General features: G+C 43.7%; 1 protein-coding gene and 1 pseudogene across 5 annotated transcripts in view; one reads left to right on the top strand and one right to left on the bottom strand.

Moving 5' to 3' along the window:
• The window catches only part of CLPB (caseinolytic mitochondrial matrix peptidase chaperone subunit B), a 142,360-nt gene that overhangs the window by 88,750 nt on the left and 33,956 nt on the right, over positions 1-19,654 (bottom strand). For all 5 annotated transcript variants that reach the window (XM_042957754.1, XM_042957752.1, XM_042957753.1 and 2 more), the window contains exon 4: positions 1,978-2,081. In XM_042957754.1, coding sequence (XP_042813688.1) covers positions 1,978-2,081 — 104 coding nt within the window. The remainder of the gene's footprint in view (positions 1-1,977; positions 2,082-19,654) is intronic.
• LOC107179529 lies at positions 13,472-13,804 on the top strand (annotated as a pseudogene).

Below are 19,654 nucleotides of genomic sequence, written 5' to 3'. Positions count from 1 at the left end.
GGCTCAGTTCGTTGAGCGTCGGCTTCAGCTCAGGTCCATGATCTCACGGCTTGGGAGTTTTGAGCCCTGCATCGGGCTCTGTGCTGACAGCTCAGAGCCTGGAGCCTGCTTCTGATTCTGTGTCTTCTCTCTCTCTGCCTCTCCTCTGCTTGCACTCTGTCTCTCTCAAAAATAAATAAGCATTAAAAAAAAATTTTTTTTTAAAATAATGACTGAACCCTGCTGGAATCCTGAGAGCAAGTGAGAGGGTACTTATTCAAACAATCCCTTCCCTTCCACCTGGCTCTGCTCTCTCAGCAAATGTTCCTCCTTGCTTTTTGGTGAGAGCATCTGGACAGAAGACAGAGCTAAGGACAGTAATACTGTGTTTGAGTAAAGAGAGGATAGCCCACAAAGCAAGTCTCCACATAGCAAGCTGCAAATATAGGGCAAGTTTGGTACTTATGAAATTCTCCTCTGAAACATGAAGTGAACATAATTCCTCCAGCTCAGTGGGGAATCCAAAGAGGCATAGGTCATGGCCTGCACATGGAACTGTCAGCTGAGGAGGAGAGAACAGACATATGGGCAGATGAGAGTTCAAATAACCATATAAAAGGTCAAGATTTAGAGAACATTCAAAAGAACAGCTGAGGGCAGGTTGCAATTATTGCCAAGGACAGTAAAGGCTTTGTAGAGGGTCTAGCCATAGCAGTGGAGCTTGACACAAGGAGTAGGTTTAGAGAGGTAGAGAGGTAGAGAGGTAGAGAGGTAGAGAGGTAGAGAGGTAGAGAGGTAGGGGGAGGGCAACTCGACACTTCACCAGAGCAGCAATGCTCTGATGCTCTTAACATTGCTCTCGTGCTGCTGACTTGAGAAACCTCGCTGGGGCAGCAACAACCCCTCTGCTCTGGGCTACCAGAGCTATGTCAGTCTGGCAGCCTCACTGACAGCTCCGAGGGCTGAGCGCACCACTCCCCTGACTGGACGTCCCTCCAGTCAACGTTCCGACCCTCAGGCAGTCAGTGTGGCTGGCTGTCTTCCTGGCATCACTGCCGACCCTGAAGCAGCACTGCTCAGCTGCCCCGTTGCTGGAAACAGGGGTATCTCAGCCTCTGTAAGCAACACAGGATAACAGACAGGGAGGGAGGAGACCGTCCGAACAAGCAAAAGCCCAAAAGTAAAATATTCATTTCTGCCTGTAGCCAAAGCAACCCATCCTCTTCTAGACCTCACTTTCAAAGAACCACTCACCAGAGGCAACCAAGACTGACTTCACTGACTACCCTCCTACAGACATGTGACAAACCCTAGTACGGGTGCACATTGCCTCTTTCTTCTAAAATCCAAACAACCCACATGACACTTTTGGGAGGTGCTTATGACCACTGCATTTTACAAACATAAACGTCATGGCACAGAGAAGGTCCACATTTGTTCTGGGTCATAATGGTAAATTGAGGGGCCAGTCCCAGAGACAGGATTGCATTTTGCATATAGAAGGCGGGGGAGCAGTATTCGGAGTAGTATTCAGGGACTTCTGAGGCGGAGGAAATCAGTGAGGCTACTTTCTAGTTCTAGGGCAGGGACGGAACAGGGTAAGTCTGCAGGAAGTAGAAGAGGAACAAAGCCACATTCCATGCAGTTGCCTTAATTATTTTATGGAAACCTGCTCCATTGTCCACTCCTCTGAGGCTCCACAGGCTGAGGCACTTTCGGAACACCAGGTAAAAAGTACCCCCACTCCCTGCTGTGGTCATGAAGTCAGGCCTCTGTCTTATTCCCCGAGACTTTTGAAGGGACATAAATTAAATTATAGAGCCACAAGGGACTGTGAAAGGCATCTATTCTAAGCCTTTTGGGTTATCCATGAGTTCCCAGAGGATAAAGAACTTATAGACTCTCACTCTGAGTTGCTGGTAGAGCTGGCACAAAGCAAGACTGCCTGGTAGCCAAAGGGAGAAGAGTGCTCAGAACAGCAGGGGAGTCTATGCTTACCTTCCAAAGAATGGATTCCCTGCTCCTTGGCAGTCTTGTAAACACTGCTGAAATCATCCCCGAGGTTTGGGTCAGCGCCAGCAGCAAGGAGAACCTGCACCACACTGGAAGAAATCAGAAAGACAGAAGTGTCAAAAGCTGGAAACGCCTAGGAAGTAGAGTCTCAGGTTCTGATACCTGTTTGGGGATTGGATCTGCGTCTGTTCAAGTGAGTAGTACAGGGGAAACAACATGGACTCTGCCAGTGTGAAAGTCAAGGGTAGGAAACCTCTGAAACTTACTAGCTGAGAGGCTCTGGCCAAGTTATTTAACACCTTTCTAAGGCCCTATAGGTTTCCACAACTACAAAATACAAAGTATTTATTCAACAATTAGTTGTCAAATGCTTCCTGTGTTATAGTCACTGTGCTAGGGTCTGTGCCCTCATGGAGGTTACAGTCTTCTGGGGAGGACAACAATTTAGCATAAAATTGTAGCAATGTGTGATCAAGGCTATGATGGAAGAAGTACCATGTGCAGTAGGAAACCAAGGGAAGGGATCAAGAAAGGCCTCCCAGAGATGTGGTATTTAAGGTATTTAAGACTTGAAGGCTACAGAGTTGGACCTGGGATGGTGAAATGGGAGGACTCAATGCGTTTACAGATCCTGGAGGCAAATGAGCACGGGGCTTCCCCTGAAGAAAGTAGGGCTGGAGCAGAGAGTGTAAGGGGGAGAAGCATGGGAGAGGAAGCAGGCCACTGAAGGGCTTAAAGGGGAAGGGACTTGACAACATACGCCTTTCCTCCCCACCTCAAAATACAAAGACTTAGAAAAATACATACCATATTGAAATACTAAATTAAAACATCCACCTCCTTAAAATTCCAAGAGTAGCCACTATTCACAGTTTGGTATATCCTTCCAAACCACTGCTATTAGAAAAATCACTTCAGTAGCTGTGTGTGAATGGACTGGAGGGAGGAGGACCAGAGTCAGGGGCCTCTACAGACTCAGTGAGGTTAAATTAGGTAAATTTATAAAGCACCAAGCATAGTATCCTTGACCCAGGAAGTGTTCGTATATACATTTACTTCACTCCTATTACAGCTATTACAGAATATTCCTGCCAATGTTTTATTTTTTCTGTAACAAAAAAAAAATGTGTTCACTATAAAACATTCAGAAGATATAGATAATTAAAAAGAAGGAAATAGGGGCGCCTGGATGGCGCAGTCGGTTAAGCGTCCGACTTCAGCCAGGTCACGATCTCGCGGTCCGTGAGTTCGAGCCCCGCGTCAGGCTCTGGGCTGATGGCTCGGAGCCTGGAGCCTGTTTCCGATTCTGTGTCTCCCTCTCTCTCTGCCCCTCCCCCGTTCATGCTCTGTCTCTCTCTGTCCCAAAAATTTAAAAAAAAAAAAAAAAAAAACGTTGAAAAAAAAAATTAAAAAAAAAAAAAAGAAGGAAATATTTTAGAATATGTAACAGGGGCGCCTGGCTCAGTCAGTTAAGCAACCAACTTGTGCTTTTGGCTCAGGTCATGATCTCATGGTTCATGGGACTGAGCCCCACGTCAGGCTCTGTGCTGACAGCATGGAACCTACTTGGATTCTCTCTCTCTCTCTCTCTCTCTCTCTCTCTCTCTTTCTCTCTGCCCCTCTCCCCTGCTCACATGCACGGGCTCTCTCTAAATAAATAAATAAATAACCTTAAAAAATATGGTTTAAAAAAGGGAATATATAGCATCCATTTTTTCAATGTACATACATTTTTATTTACAAAAATAAGATCATACATAAATTTTCTCTGAACACACACAAACACACATATTTCCATGTTTTAAGTATTTGTCTATCACACTGGGTTTTTTTTTAATGTTTTATTTTATTTTTGAGAGAGACAGAGCAAGAGCAGGGGAGGGCAGAGAGAGAGGAAGACACAGAATCAGAAGCAGGCTCCAGACACCGAGTGTGTCTGCACAGTGTTCTGACCCCGACGCGTCGCTCGAACCCACGAACTGTGAGATTGTGACCTGAGCTGAAGTCAGATGCCTAACCAACTGAGCCACCCAGGAACCCCTGTCTACCACATCGGTTTTTAACAGCTGCACAGTGTTCTACTATAAGACTATTGTATATTTTATTTAGCCAATCTCCTATTGTAAAACATTAGATTATTTTTAATATTTCAGTAACACATGTCTGATTATTTCCTTTGGCTAAATTCATTGGAGATGAAGTCCTAGGTCAAAAGCTTAAATCTTTTTAAGGGTTTTGATAAATATCACCAAACTGAATTTCAGAAAGACTGTACCAATTTTTATTTTTACTAGCAAAGGAAAAAGAGAGTAACTGTTGGGCCTTCCTTTCTCCAAAATAGGGTGTTTATCGGGGTGCCTGGGTGGCTCAGTCGGTTAAGCGTCCGACTTCAGCTCAGGTCACGTTCTTGCGGTCCATGAGTTCGAGCCCCGCGTCGGGCTCTGGGCTGATGGTTCAGAGCCTGGAGCCTGCTTCCGATTCTGCCCCTCCCCCGTTCATGCTCTGTCTCTGTCTCAAAAATAAATAAACATTAAAAAAATTTTTTTTTCAAAATAGGGTGTTTATTTTTCTTCATCACGTGTCAATCTGGTAAAAAGAAATGGAATCACACTACTGTTTCAACTGAATTTCTTTGATTACTAATGAGGTTGGACTTAAAAGAATATGTTTAGGGGGCACCTGGGTGGTTCAGTTGGTTGAGTGTCTGACTTCAGCTCAGGTCACGATCTTGTGGTTCATGGGATTAAGCCCCATGTCAGGCTCTGTGCTGACAGCTCAGAGCCTGGAGCTTGCTTCAGATCTGTGTCTTCCTCTCTCTCTCTGCCCTTCCCCTGTTCGCCCTCTCTCGCAAAAATAAACATTAAAAAAAAAAAAATGTTTAGTAGTTAGTTGTGTTTCTTTTTTAATGAATCACAACAGTTGATTTTATTTTCATAATGTCCTTTGACCATTTTTCTCTTAGTATGTTAATCTTTTGCTTACTGGCCTTCAGAACTGTTAATGCTTTTGAAGGCATAAGTGGTAAGCAGTTCAAAAACTTACTCTAATTATTATAACTATTAAAAAGTCAAACAGTAGTTTTAGTTTTTCTCTTCTTTGTTAGATTTTCAGTATCTGTAACCATCAGTGTTGAGGGTTTTCCCTGTACTAACTGGCTTGAATTTCATTACCTTCAACAGGCAAACAACCTGGCTCAATTACTTGCTGCATAAATGAATGAATTTTAGTAATTCCCATGTCCACAGACACACACTCCTCACAGACAGATCAAAGAACCAGAAGCGATCTCCCACGTAGCTGAGGTGCTTCTACAACTGATCTAGCATGGTCAGGTTGAATCTCAGGTGTCTATTCACCTTACCTACAAGGATCTTAAGAAGTACCTTTCACAGGTAATCCTTGTAGGATATGGATTATAATTCCAAAGAGAAATGAGAAGTGTCTGTAAGCAGCTAAAATCCACGTCTAAAACTCAGATACTGAATTCATAGCAGAGTCTGTCAGGTTCTCACTTGGAGACATATTTGTTCTTAGTTTACACATAAGTGGGATGAGACTGTTTCCCAGAAGATTAAAAGCCAAAGGGTACAAAAAGGCTGTTATACATAGGCAAATCAATTGACAGCAGTGAGAAAAAATATCTGCTAGAAAGGTTGTATGATATAGAGGTTAAGAACACTGGCTTTAAGAGGTGCCTGGATGGCTCAGTTGGTTAAGCATCCGAGTCTTGATTTCAGCTCAGGTCATGAGCTCACAGTTCATGGGATCAAGCCCCGTGTTGGGCTCTTTACCAACAGCAGGGCATCTGCTTGGGATTCTCTCTCTCCCTTTTTCTCTCTGCCCCTCCCCTGCTCACTTTCGCTCTCAAAATAAATAAACTTTAAAAAAAAAAAAAAGAATATGGCTTTAAAATCGGGACAATCTGGGTTGCCTGGGTGACTCAATCAGTTAAGCATCCAACTTCGGCTCAGGTCATGATCATGCGGTTCGTGAGTTCGAAGCCCGTGTCGGGCTCTGTGCTAATAGCTCAGAGCCTGGAGCTTGCCTCAGATTCTGTGTCTCCCTCTCTCTCTGCCCCTCCCCTGCTCTCACTCTCTCTCTCAAAAATAAATAAACATTTAAAAATAAATAAAATAAAAATTAAAAAATAAAATAAAAATAAACAAAATAAAATCTGGGACTATCTGAGCATCAACATGAATAATGACAGTAACGGATTACAACCCATTGAGTAAAATAAGATTCCATAATTCCATACTGAAAACAAGTTAATGGAGAGAAAGGAAAGCTCTTCCTTACTGTAGAATGACAACTAATAAATGTAGAAGGTATGATGAAATTAGAACATCATCATTTTGCAATCTCATAATTATCAAGGATAATAAGAGCATCTGGCTTATATGGCTGTGTTAACGCATGTAAAGTGCTTAGAACACCATCTGCCATACAATAAGTGCTCAACAAACATTGGTTATTATTATTACTATGTACCTGACTCTGTGGTTGGGCTGTGGGGAAGTCAAGAGAAATGTGAATTAAGACACTTAAATTAGGAAGACAGAATGATATTTTATAAAAAGCACAGAGAGACCTGGGTTTAAATTAAAGCTCTGTCATTTACTGCCTGTGACCCTGGACAAGTTACTTCACCTCTGAGACTCCATTTCCTTACCAGAATAATGGAGATAATGACGTCTCCTTTTCAGGTTATGTGAAAGTATGTGAAACTTTGTGGCACATGGCACATAGAAGGAGCTCCACAAATACAAGCTCTCTTCCCTTTCTCCATATAATCTTAGTGATAACAACATGAATCTGGGCCACAGTGGGCACGTATACCTGACCACCCTTCCCCCAGGACTCATGCCGGCACAGCCTTGTGTTAAGAAGGCAGCTCTTCTATATTCTGCACAAGTCAGCTTGTTATAAAATCCAAGTGACAAAGGTTTGTCGATCTAAACTCAAAGGGACATAATTTGGTTAATCCTCAGATGCTGTATCCAATCACCATTCAATCACAACCCCTCCCATGGCAGGCTGTCCCTCCAGGCAGCTGGTGTCACTAACTGTGCTAACCTGGGCCTCTCCAGGTTCATGAGTATTGATTCCGTCTGTCCAATTTGTAGGCTGCAAGACGTGTCCAAGCAACCAAGTATGCCGCCCTTGGCCCTGGAGGGCAGACAGTGGTCTGGTAGGATGGAGAGAAGACAGTGACTAGGCTCGGCCCTCAGGCAGCTAACCCAATCAAAGGGAATGGGCAATTCACTTCACAAACTTGGAGGCCAAAGAGGGTAAGCAACCAAGCTAGTGACTCATTCTGCAACCTCAGAGAAAATTTCCCTCACTTTTAATAAAACTCAAAAGGCAGCAGCCCCACTATGGGGTATTGCTAGGACTAAAGGAACTGTGGCTGCTTAGTGGCCAAGAATGGCACCAAACACCTTGCCAGATGGCTAGGAGGCTTTTTGTCCAAGGGCCATTTACGTACTTAGAAAGCATCTAATCCAGAGCTTCACGGGGATCAAACCCCTCTTGGAGAAGCCAGCCCAGATCAGGCCAGAGGGCTACATGACTACGCTTAGCTCTGGTAATCAAAGCTAGCTCTGACGACCAAAAGAAGTGTCCAGACCTGTGGGCTACAGCAGGACAAAAACAGGCTAGCCAGGTTAGAGAAAGCTACGGCAAAGCTGGTAAGAACAGACTTAGCAGTTGGCCATGCCCAGCAAGTATCAAAACGTTCAGAGTCAAACTAGAACCAAGGGCCAGAGACTAGGCAGCACTGATATGTGGTAGAGAGTCAAAAGCCAGGTCAGATGTTAAGGGCCAGGAGCTAAAGGAGAACAGTAGGCCACAAACCAAGTAAGCAGCCAGAAACTAAGGAATATCCAGGTACCAGAGGTCAAGGCAAGGCAAAAGAAGCAGAAACGAGAAGCAGCAGTAAGACTTTGGAAATGAAGTGATTTCTGTCTCTTTGATGCTTTTTGCTGAAGCAGAAACAAATCCCCAGGTTCAGAACTGTATCGGGGAGAAGGTGACTTATATGGGGAGAAGGTGAGTTGGCCCATCTGGCTGACAAGGGGAGTACAAGGTCAGGAGTAAAATGAGATTCTGATGGCACAAAGGGAAGCAGACACTGCTATTTGAGGTGATCCATCAAAGGACAACTGCAGCCTCCCCTCTGTTCTCGTGCCAGCATACTAGGTGCCATTTTGTACGTCTGGGTTTAGATATTACTGCCTTAAATTTGGATAGCTGGTACCAAACAGACTTTGGTGTATGGGCTAGGCCTTTGTGGTCTTAACTTCTGGATTAAAGGGGGCAGAGTAAGTCATTCCATGCACTTAACGTTTTTCTACAACAGGAAACATTTCTACTCAAAGGATCTATGTCAACTACTCTTCAAGTTCTCCATAGGCAAAGACTTAAGAATATCAGCAATTCTCCAAGCCAGCTCAGGATTTGGTCTCCGGTGGTCTGTGGAAAGATATGCCTACCAATGTGAGGATTAGTCTCAAAGGCTAGAGAGAATTTCCAGACTCTCTTTCCCTAATTTCAAGATTCAGAGGATGTGTACAGCCCAAGAGGACAGGAGTCTGTCCTTTCATGACCTGGCTCTAGCAGCAGTACTTCCTTCCTGTGTGCCCATCAGGATCTGTTCTGTTCTTATCTCCACTCAGTACTCACCAAAAAGGCAGGGTCTTGTGAATACTGAAGGTGAAGGAAGTGAGGGTAAACTCTGATCCTAGGCTGAGAGCTATTTTTTTCTCTGCCTTGTTTCTACTGCCTGCTAGTACAAATATCTATTTTCTTAAGGGTACAGAATGGCTAAGTAGGAGGAAGGTAGTAGTCTAATCATAAGAGCTAACATTTGTGTATACTTCCCACATGACACTGTTTTAAACACTTTATATATAATAACACATTCAATCTTTACAGCAACACAATGAGGCAGGTTATGCATTAAGAAAACTGAGGCACTGCATGGTTAAGTAACGTGTCCAAGGTATCATTCAGCTGTAAGGAGTAGAGGTGGAATTCAAACCAGGGCAGTGTGGCTACAAAGTCCATGTCCTTATCCCTCTGCCATGTTGCCCCTCACGCTCCTATACTGACTCCCAAGAGCTAACAATCTGTGGGAACGCTGTGCCTAAAGTCAGGTTTTAGCAGCAAAGCTAGGATCAGAAAGTCCAACAGAAAGATGGGGCAAGGGTATGAACAGTGAATTCCCAGAGGAAGAAACAAACAAAAAAGATTATCATTAAGTATATGAAAAGATCCTCAAACTTATGTTATTAGAGACATGCAAATTAAAACAATGAAATACCACTTTAAATCCAACATATTGGCAAAAGTTAGAAAGCTAAAAAATGCCAAGTGTTGGAGAGGACATGGGGTTCTGGGACTGTTCACGTACTGTCAGGATAGACTGGTGCAGCCACTCTAGAAGCCAAGCTTGTAACACTTTGTCAAATTAAAGTACCTTACTCTATGACCCAGCACTTCTCTTGAATATATATATCCCAGAGCAATTCTTACACAGATCCATAAAAGGCGACATGGAAGATGTTCATCCCAGCATTTTGTGACAGTGGGGAGTTACAGGCAATCAAGTATCCATCACTGGGGAATGAGTTAAGTTCAATGTGGTAGAGACACACTATCTGATATAGCAGTTAGAAGCAACAGACTAGATATACATTCAACAACACCAACATGATCTTTTAGAAGGGTTGATTCCCTATCCCCTTCTATTAATCATTAACTGAACTTAACCACTTGTTCCAAAGGTTTATTCCTTTAGGAAGTCTCTCAACTGCAGAACTTCTAATTCCTATGATGATCTGGTAGATCTTGGGGACTAATGGGCTAAGGACCCAGAGAAAACAATGAATTCTCCGAAGTACACCAAAGACCGTCAAATGTGCCACGACTTCTGCTGGGAGTGCCCCCCCTCTCCTTCAACTGGTTAGTGCTCATCACTTTCAGGGCTCTTCAGTGATAAGGTCACCAATTCACTGAGTCTTGTCTGACCTCCAGCCTGGATCCATGCCCTTCTTATTTGTCTACAGAATGCAACACCCACACCCACGGGTAGGTGACCCTGATCATATTGTACCATGATTGCCTATTTACTCGTATTTACCTTTCCTGCTAGACCATGAGGCATAGAGACCATGTCTCCACCTTCCTTCCCAGCTCCTTGCCCAGTGCCTGGGTCAAAGTGGTCAGTAGATGCTTTCTGAATAAGTGCATGAATAAATGATGAATAAATAAAATTATTATTTTCTCCATAAGTTTATTTATTTTGAGAGAGAGAGAAAACAAGCTGAGGAGGGGCAGAGAGAAAGGGGAACAGAGGATCTGAAGCAGGCTCTGTGCTGACAGCAGAGAGCTTGATACAAGGCTCGAACTCACGAACTAGGAGATCATGACCTGAGCCGAAGTTGGATGCTTAACCTACTGAGCCACCCAGGCACTCCAATCATTATTTTATTTGATGGGAAACGGAGAATGGTAGATGGCAACTGTCTCAGCCCTGCCTAGCCATCTCCTATCTGAGGTTCCAAACTAGGCCACAGGTGGTTTAGCCGTGGAAAACCTTCATCTTCCTCTCCTGAGCATGAGGCCTTTCCTGCCTTCCACCAGGCAGTTCCCAGACAAAGGTGAGGAAATGAATAGGAGAGTGGTCCCTAACTGGAAGCTCCTGGGACTCATGAAACTCCCTTTGGAACCACAGCCCCCAAGAGGCACATTTTAATTTGCTGATCAGATTATAATTAGATTAGAGGTGGGAGCTCATGTAGGAAGGTTGGCTCACACCGACCTTGATGAGCTCCTGCTTTCAGGACAGTGGGGTGTCACAATGCATGGAAGATAGTTACATCGATCGATGTTAAGGCTTTCTGCTCTCAGTGGCCGGAGGGGCTTGGGGTTGCCACATTGTTTAGGAAAAAGCAAGGAAACCTGTGGTGTGGGCCGAGGCCTATGCTGGGCAGGCACGTGTCAAAGACAGCTGGTGAGCAGCTGGAGTTGGTGAAGCAAGAAGGGCAGTGATCCCAGCTCCAGGTCGTCCCCACACAATGTTGAGCTTCAGGAGAAGCTCCTCCAACTCCTCCTCCCCTCTATCCGCCCCCCTACATGCAAAGCATAGGGTCACTGTGATGAGTGTCACGGGTCCCAAGGAGAAGACAAAGAGTTGACCTATTCTCAACCCAGTGCACACCTCGATGAAGGGAGGAAGCAAAGAGGTCAGAGTTCAGGAGGTTTGCTGGAAAGTCAAATGAGCTGTGGCTCATTCAGCCTACTGGCTGGTCTATGAGCTGGTCAGGAAAGCAGGGTGGCCTGACCAAAGGCACCGGCATGTGTTAAATCTAAAGGTCCTTTGGCATGAGGGCATGAAATGGGAGTGGAGAGGGTGAGGAAAGCAGTTTTCTTTTTAAAGCAGGTTCCTTAGGCCAAAGCATAAGAGACTCTTAAAAACTGAGAACAAACTGAGGGTTGATGGGGGGTGGGAGGGAGGAGAGGATAGGTGATGGGTATTGAAGAGGGCATCTTTTGGGATGAGCACTGGGTGTTGTATGGAAACCAATTTGACAATAAATTTCATATATTAAAAAAATAAATTAATTTAAAAAAATGAAAAGTTAAAAAAATAGTAATAATAAAGCAGGTTCCTTAGGAAACAAACAAAGGATCAGGTAGGAGGCAAAGTACCTGTATAGAAAATGTGCCCCAATTTTCTCAAAAGAGGATAATAATCTTTTGTTTACTTCCCTCAAAAGGTAAAAGTCAATAATCATAGTAACAGCAGCCATAGTGTGAAAAGCACTTTACATTCACTATTTCAGCTCCATATAACCACTTGCAATGAGGTACTAGTCCCATTTTATAAGTGAATAAACTGAGGCTCAGCAAAATAATGTGAATTGCCAAAGTATACACATTAATTAAGCATAGGAACCAAGATTCAAATCCAGGTCTGTGTAAGGCCAAACCTAGTACATATTCCACTAAACTACACTGGTTCTCACTCATCCAACTATCCATCCATTAGTGTGTCTTACTATCCCATAATTACTGAGCCCCTACTGTGTACCAGGGACAGTGACATTTTCAGATGGTATAGTCAAGCAGGTCATAGCAGCCAGCTGGGTTAAAAGGGAGTCTCATTCAGATGGACAGGGTCAAAATCAGTGGTGAGATCATTTGGGGGAAGGCTCAAGGAAGACATGGCACATTAAGGAGAGGGGCAAAGAATCAAGACCACCATCACAGGGTTTCCAACACAATCTCGATTTCACATCCTTAGCCTAGTTTCAAATGTAATTCCCTATCTTTCATGTCTTTCAATCTGTGCTCTGTAATATATGGTTGTCAAACCTATGGGCTAATGTGGTCAAGCTCTGATGGTAGGGATTTCACCACAGTATGGGCCTGATTAGGCTCTCTCTAGGCAAATGATCTATAAGAGCACGCTGGGGCTGATATTTTTCTTCAACTCTGGATGAAAATAACAACGAAAACAAAAAACATTAATAACACAAGCAGATATCTATGCACTAAATAGTCTTATGTGCATCTTATGTGGAGATTAAATCTTCACAATCACCATTGCTGAGGTAGGTGCTATTATTATTCGCATTTTGCCGATGCGAAAACAGAGCTAGTTAAGAGATACAGCTAGGTTTTAAACTCAGGCAGTCTCCTTCCAGAGCTCTTGTTCCTCACCACTGTCATACATAACTGGACTGTGTACTCCCCAAAGCAGGGACTGTGCTTGACCATCTGTTTCTCACACATAAGACCCAGTACAGACCAGTAAATATTTGTTGAATCAATTCACTTCTGGGGCCTTAACACTGCACTGCTGATACGCAGAGTTTTTAGTCAGCTCCTGGGCTTTATTTGCTAGTATTGCTAAGTTGGGACTTCCTCACCCTGCATTTTATGGTTGGTTTTTGGTTTTTTAATTGTAGACTTAAACACTCATCCCTATTAATGTTTATCACCACAGATTTAACCATTGTTCTAACCCACTGAGTTCTTTTTTCATGTCCACAATTCTTTCACCTAACATATTAGCTCTCTCTCTAAGCTTCATTTAATCTGCCAATTGGGTTGGCATTTATCCATGGTCTCAATAGAATCACTGATGTAACTACTGAAAAGGACGAGGCCCTGTGGCTCACCACTTGAGTCTGCTCTCCAGTCTCCAATCATATATACACAACATATGAAATAGGTCATTCACCATTTATTAGTCTGTCTGAACTATTCTCCACATCATACTTTATTCATGCGAAATGTCATGAGAGACAAATACCTTGCTGAAACCCACACACACCTACTATACTGCTTGTATACTCCTGACCCACTAGCCTGCAGCCTTATTTAAATAAGCAGCTCACCTCTTTCCACCATCTTGGACCCTTGGACCCTGTGGAAGCCTGCTGGGAACAGGACTCTTAAAACAACAAATATGTCTGTTAGGCTGTAGTCCAAGGCCATTTTTGTTGGCTATAAGTGAGGTCTTTGGAACCAGAGGGAGCACACAGCTCTTCTTAAAACTGAAGATGTTTATGCTCTAGATAAAACTGAATTCTATCTAGGCAAGAGATATGCATATATGTACAAAGCAAAGAACAACACAGTGACTCCTGGTGGCAAACCGAACAAAACCAGAGCAATCTGGAGAAAAGTAACTTGTGCTTGTGGAACCACTGGCATGGTTCATGCCAAATTCTGAAGCAATCTTCCTGCTAAAGCCTCTGGCCACAGAATCCGTGTGATGTTGTACCTCTCAAGGATTTAAACTTAATGAAAAGCAAATAAAGGTATAGTTTGTTCTCTTAGACAGGTAGAAAGAAAGAAAGAAAGAAAGAAAGAAAGAAAGAAAGAAAGAAAGAAAGAAAGAAAGAAAGAAAGAAAGAGCCCATGGCAGAGAGTGGATCTGATGTCTTTAAAGAAAAGATGTGGGAGTGAACCATATCACAGTCCTTAGAAGTTGAACATCCTTCCCAATGTATCCTTCCCCATGACCAGGATGGGCACTGGATGCTCTCCTTGTTGGTCCCAACTGAAACTCTCCAGGAGATCACTGAACACAGAACTCCCGAATAAGATATAGTGTTGGAGAAGGGGGGTTATCCTGAGATTGTTATGTTAGGCAAATGAGCTGGCACTGCTTTCCAGGGACCACTGTCTTGGGTTGCCTGAGGTCAAGGCATGCATCTGCCAAACTAGAATCGGTGCATGCTGGAATTGGAATATCATTACTATGAAACAGGATTATCTTGAGCAATGATTCCAAATGGGATTAGAAATGACTCTGTTACTCAGACATAATCGGCCACAGCAGCAGCAGTGGGAGAAAATCAAACTCGGCACACTTTTCTGGGGACATGATGCTGGCATTCCGGGCACCTGGCCAGCATTCTCACCCACCCTTTCTTGCTGGGAAATACTGAGCACTGTCCAGCATCGGGCAGGTGGCCACCTGGGACAAGAGCCAGTCCTATATCAAAGTGTCCTGCTCTGGGGTCTCATGTTCTAGGCCCAGTTTCTAGGATGAAAAGGAGTGGAAAAAATCTCCAAAGCCCTACTACTTCTGAGTCACCTAAAGGTATTGGTGAGAGACAAGTAATACCCTACATTCAAAGACAGGCTTACCTGTAGACCATTCACTAATTTCCTCCTGGAGTGACCAACAATCAACAACAAGAATAATAATTAAGGCACCACTACTACCACTAACCAAAGTAACAAAGCCTTATCAAGTGCTTACAATATGGTAGGCATTGTTCTAACACTACATATATTTACATATTTAAACCTCAAAACAGCCTTTTGTGGTAGATCTACTTATTATCCCCATTTTATAGTAGATGTGAAGAAACAATCACAGATAAGTGAAAGAACTTGCCGAGGTACATAACTAGTAAGAGAAAGAATGTGGTTGAGCCCAGGTAATCCAGCTCTAGAGCTACAGCTGTACCAATGCTAGGCTACCAAAGACTGAGAGGATCATGGCCTGTGTTGGATAAGGCCTTTCCTTCACATTCTCTGGTCTCTAGCCTCTGCTAGATCCTCCAACAAGATCTGGCACAGTCCTACTTTCTCACCTTTGTGAACCTATGCTCACCACAGTCCTTCTCCCAGAAATGCTGTCTTTCTAGCCCCCACCTCTATCAATCAAAATCCTGTCCAACTTTCAAGGCCCACCTCGTATGAAAGGCTTCCCTTAATGATGTTGCCTCTACATGGCGTGATCTACACCTAGCACTATAGGTGATCTTCACTGAGGCACTGACCACATTCTGCCTCATTCTACAGTTAAAGTGGGACTTGTTTATCCCTTTACTGCCAGATTTTTAAGATTTTTATTTTTAAGTAATCTCTCTACCCAACATGGGCCTTGAACTTACAACCCCAAGATCAAGAGTTGCATGCTCTACTGATTCAGTCAGGCACCCCCCAATTGTCAGCTTTTTGAGAAACGGAGAATGTTTTGTCTGTTTTTAGACTTCTCATAATCATCCAGCACATCATCAAGAAACCCTAATTGAGCTGACTTCACTCTAGTCCCAGCACCCCTTAGGCCAACCCATAGCCTTGCTCCCCACCATCTCCCTCCACAGGCAGCATACTCCAGTGGAAAAAATGAGAATCTGTGGTTCAAAGATACCTGGCTTCAAATCCTGGTTCCCTCTTTCACTTATTAAACAACCCTGGGTATCCCTGAGCTTCACTTTCCCCATCTGCAAAATAGGGATAATAATCCTTCCCTATTTGGATTGCAGTGAGGATTAGAGACAACCTGAGAAGTGCCTGACATAGGCTTGGCATACAGAAGGCACTCAATCATAACCATAGCCGTGATCACTACAGTCAGAAGATCAGCCAGCACAGCACAGGCAACAAGCAGCCAGGCCAAGAACAGGATGGGGACCCTGGGAAGAAGCTGCAGAACTCTGAGGCAGGATAGACCTCTACATGGTTGGGCCCCCGAAGGACCTGCACTGAAGCACAGGTGCAAGGGTGCTCTACCAGCACTGCCTCTGGCCAGCCAACAAGGAAGGAGAGCCACTCAGGGAAGCTGCCCCTGGTCCAGCTCCAGGAGCAGCATCACTCTAAGAACACCTGTGCAGTGGCTGACCCCATAAAGAAAGGCCTGCACAGCCAGGAATCTCAATTGAGCTACTGGTTTCTTAAAGACAGGTTTTAATGCCCACCCACCATCTCAGTAAGGTGGAAAGAAAATAAGCAAATGCTAAAAATAAATGACTGCTATGAGAGGAAATTAAATGGTCTTCAGCCAAGGATGGCGGCATTTTAAAATTAACAAAGCCCAGGTACCACATCCAGGAAGGCCTTGGCAAATGCGTGTTATCCACTCATTAGATCAGCTCCTCAGGGACCCTGGCCAAGCAGGGAAGGCAGTGCCGGGAAGCAGTCCTTCCGATGCTTATGAAATGCACTCCGGGAGAAAAAGCAGAGGAGGGAGGGAGACTCTTGTGGGGAATTTCAAACAGTTTTGCTGGAGCTCTGCTTCATAACTTCACCTTCTCTGAGGCAGGGGCTTTCAGAGTAACCATCAAGCCCAAGTGGACTTATCTGAATCTCCCCCCCACCATCCCACTCTTGGTTCCTGAGGCACAACAGCCACACTATCTAGGTGGTCTCACTGCCTGGCAGTCCAGGGACAAGGAGTCTGAGGACCATGTGGGATGGAAGACAAGCTCCCAGTCCTGTATTCTGTACTTTTTTCTTACTATGAAGAATCATAGGATACTTTGTGAATTTACATAAGCTCCCTGTGTATCGCTTGTAAATGAATTTGTTGTTGTTCATCAGGAATTACACCTTATGACGTCACAAATCATGTGAAGTCACAAACCTTTATTCTCTAGTAACAATTAATACACGTGAAATACCATCAACAATAGGAAATCTAAACATTCCAGGTGACCAGGAACTATACGAATTCATTTTGACATGACAAACAAATTCTCAGTGTGCCACCAGTCACAATTAATAATGAATATTAGACAGGGATGATGGCTTTTTAAAAAATTTTTTTAAATGTTTATTCACCTTTGAGAGAGAGAGAGAGAGAGAGAGAGAGAGAGAGAGAGAGACAGAGTGTGAGTGGGTGAGGGGCAGAGAGAGAGGGAGACACAGAATCCGAAGCAGGCTCCAGGCTCTGAGCTGTCAGCACAAAGCCCGATACACAGCTTGAACCCACAAACTGTGAGACCATGACCTAAGCCAAAGTTGGACGCTCAGCCAACTGAACCACTCAGGTGCCCCGGGATGATGACTTTTTTAAAAAGTTTTTTTTAAGTCAATTTACTGAAGTATCATTTACTCACAGTAAAATTCACCCTTTTAAGATGTACAATTTGATGAGTTTTGATTGTTCAATCCAGATTTAGAATATTTCCATCACCCAAAAGTTCCTTTGAGCCCTTCCTCCTACTCCTAAACCCTAGCAGCCACTAACCTGATTTCTGTCCCTACAGTACTGCCTTTTCCAGATCATCCTATAAATGGAATTATATCATAGCTAGTTTTTTGTGTCTGGCTTTAGCTTAGCATAAGGCTTTTAATATTTGTCCCTGTTGTTGCACGTGTAATTTTTTTTTTTTTTTTAACTGCAGAATAGTGGTCCGCTGTATGGATGTACCATAATTTGTCCATTCACCAGTTGATAGACATTTGGATGATTTCCAGTTTGGGGCAATTATGAATAAACTACTATCAATGTCTTTTTGAAGATTTTTGTTTTTGTTTTTAATCTTTTTAAATGTTTATTTAAACATATTTAAAACATATTTACAGAGGAGGGGCAGAGAGAGGGAGACAGAGGATCTGAAGCAGGCTCCACACTGACAGCGCAGAGCTCAATGCGGGGCTCAAACTCACTAACTGCAAGATCATGAACTGAGCCAAAGTCAGATGCTTACCTGACTGAGCCACCCAGACGCCCCCAAGATTCATGTTTCTATATCTCATGGACAAAGTTGGTATAAGAGTTGGTTTTGCTGGGCTAGATGGTAATATATGTTTTGCCTTTATGAGAGACTGCCAAAGTGGTTTATAGCATAATGCATTCCTATCAGCAATGATGGCAGTTGTTCTGCATCCTTGTCAGCACTTGGTACCGTCAGGTTTTCTAAACTTTAGCCATTCTAGCAGGTATACAGTGGTTTCTCCTTGTGATTTTAACTCACATTTCCCTAAATGATGAATGCTGAGTATCTTTTCATGTGCTTATTTGCCATCCATCTCTTCTTTGGCTAATGTCTGCTCAAATCTTTTGCCCATTTTTTAAAAATTGGGTTGTCTTTTTACTGTTGATTTGTAACACTTCTTTGTATCTTCTGGACACTATTCCTTTTATCAGACATGTGTTTTAAGTCATTAAAAACTATAAGGATCTAAATCATACCGTATTTCCATCACACCACTATCCCTTGCACGTAAACACTGATGAAGTAAACAGGACAGACTTATACCTTCATTTTACAAATACTTTAGTGACACTGGACAGAGGGCCAAGCAGTAGTTGGTAACTGCTAAAACTCAGGAGACTATTTTTACCTCCACAATAAGCACCTAACCAACACTAGGCTTTAAGGAAAGCTACATCTGGAGAAATGACTGTTCTATAAACAGCTTTTGGCCCCCCAGGCTCTGCACCTCCTAAAGCCCTGTTCTGGTCCACCAGGCTCCTGGAATGGTCAACAGTCGTCACACTCCACTGCTGGCCATTGTCCACTGGGAAAGGTAGGAGGCTCCCAATCCATCCTTCAGTGAAAGAGCAAACAGTGGGGCCTGTGGCTGCTTGGACATCAAAGTTGAGCAAACAGGCCGGGCAGGCCCTGCCTCTCCGCCTACACATCCTGCAAACGCCATGTGAAGGAGCTTCCCTGAGGGGGTCATGACTTTCAGCTTGTCATAGCACACATCAAAGTTCGCACCACACACGAACTGGGTACATGGGTTCGAATCAAGTCGCCCAAGAGCGGATACTCAGCCATTGTATCCAGTTTTAATCCTGTGTTTTCCCAAGTAATTAAGCCTTCTTGCTTATGAACTTGTGACTAAGTAAAGCATCACTGAGAGGTTGTAACATCAAAGTGCCTTCCACCGTCTGTCCATGTTTGGTAAAATTGGATTTCTTTCCCTTCTTAAAGAAAAACTAATTGAATTTAGCTGAAGGCTGGGTATATTTGCACGAGCTGGTGAAGGCTATGCTAAGTCACAGTGATCATCCTGGGACCCTGTGGCTTAGCCTTTAGTTGGGTTGGGTCAAAGTGCAACACAGAATGAGGCACCCAGACTCAGGCTAAACAAGTGCCTGTGGCATGAGGCTTATGAAGGTCTCATTGTGGAAAAGGGGTCAGCCCCCAGCGACTGCTCCTCAAGTCGCTAGTACACCCAAGCTGTTACTAGGGCTGGCAAAAGGATCATCCTAGTAGAATGTTGGTAAATCTTTGGCAGAACGGCTACTGAAAACAAAGGCCATCACATTACTTGCATCCTTGATGTCAGCAGTCTAAGTAAGCTTCTTAAGGCAAAGGCTGTGATGCTTATTATCTGAATCCCCTCACAGCCTAACACATCAGCACCAGACACAGTATAGTTTTAAAAAATGTTT

This window comes from Panthera tigris, chromosome D1, assembly GCF_018350195.1.
Source record: "Panthera tigris isolate Pti1 chromosome D1, P.tigris_Pti1_mat1.1, whole genome shotgun sequence".
Lineage (NCBI taxonomy): Eukaryota > Metazoa > Chordata > Mammalia > Carnivora > Felidae > Panthera > Panthera tigris.
This window is presented reverse-complemented; position numbering and strand designations above follow the sequence as displayed.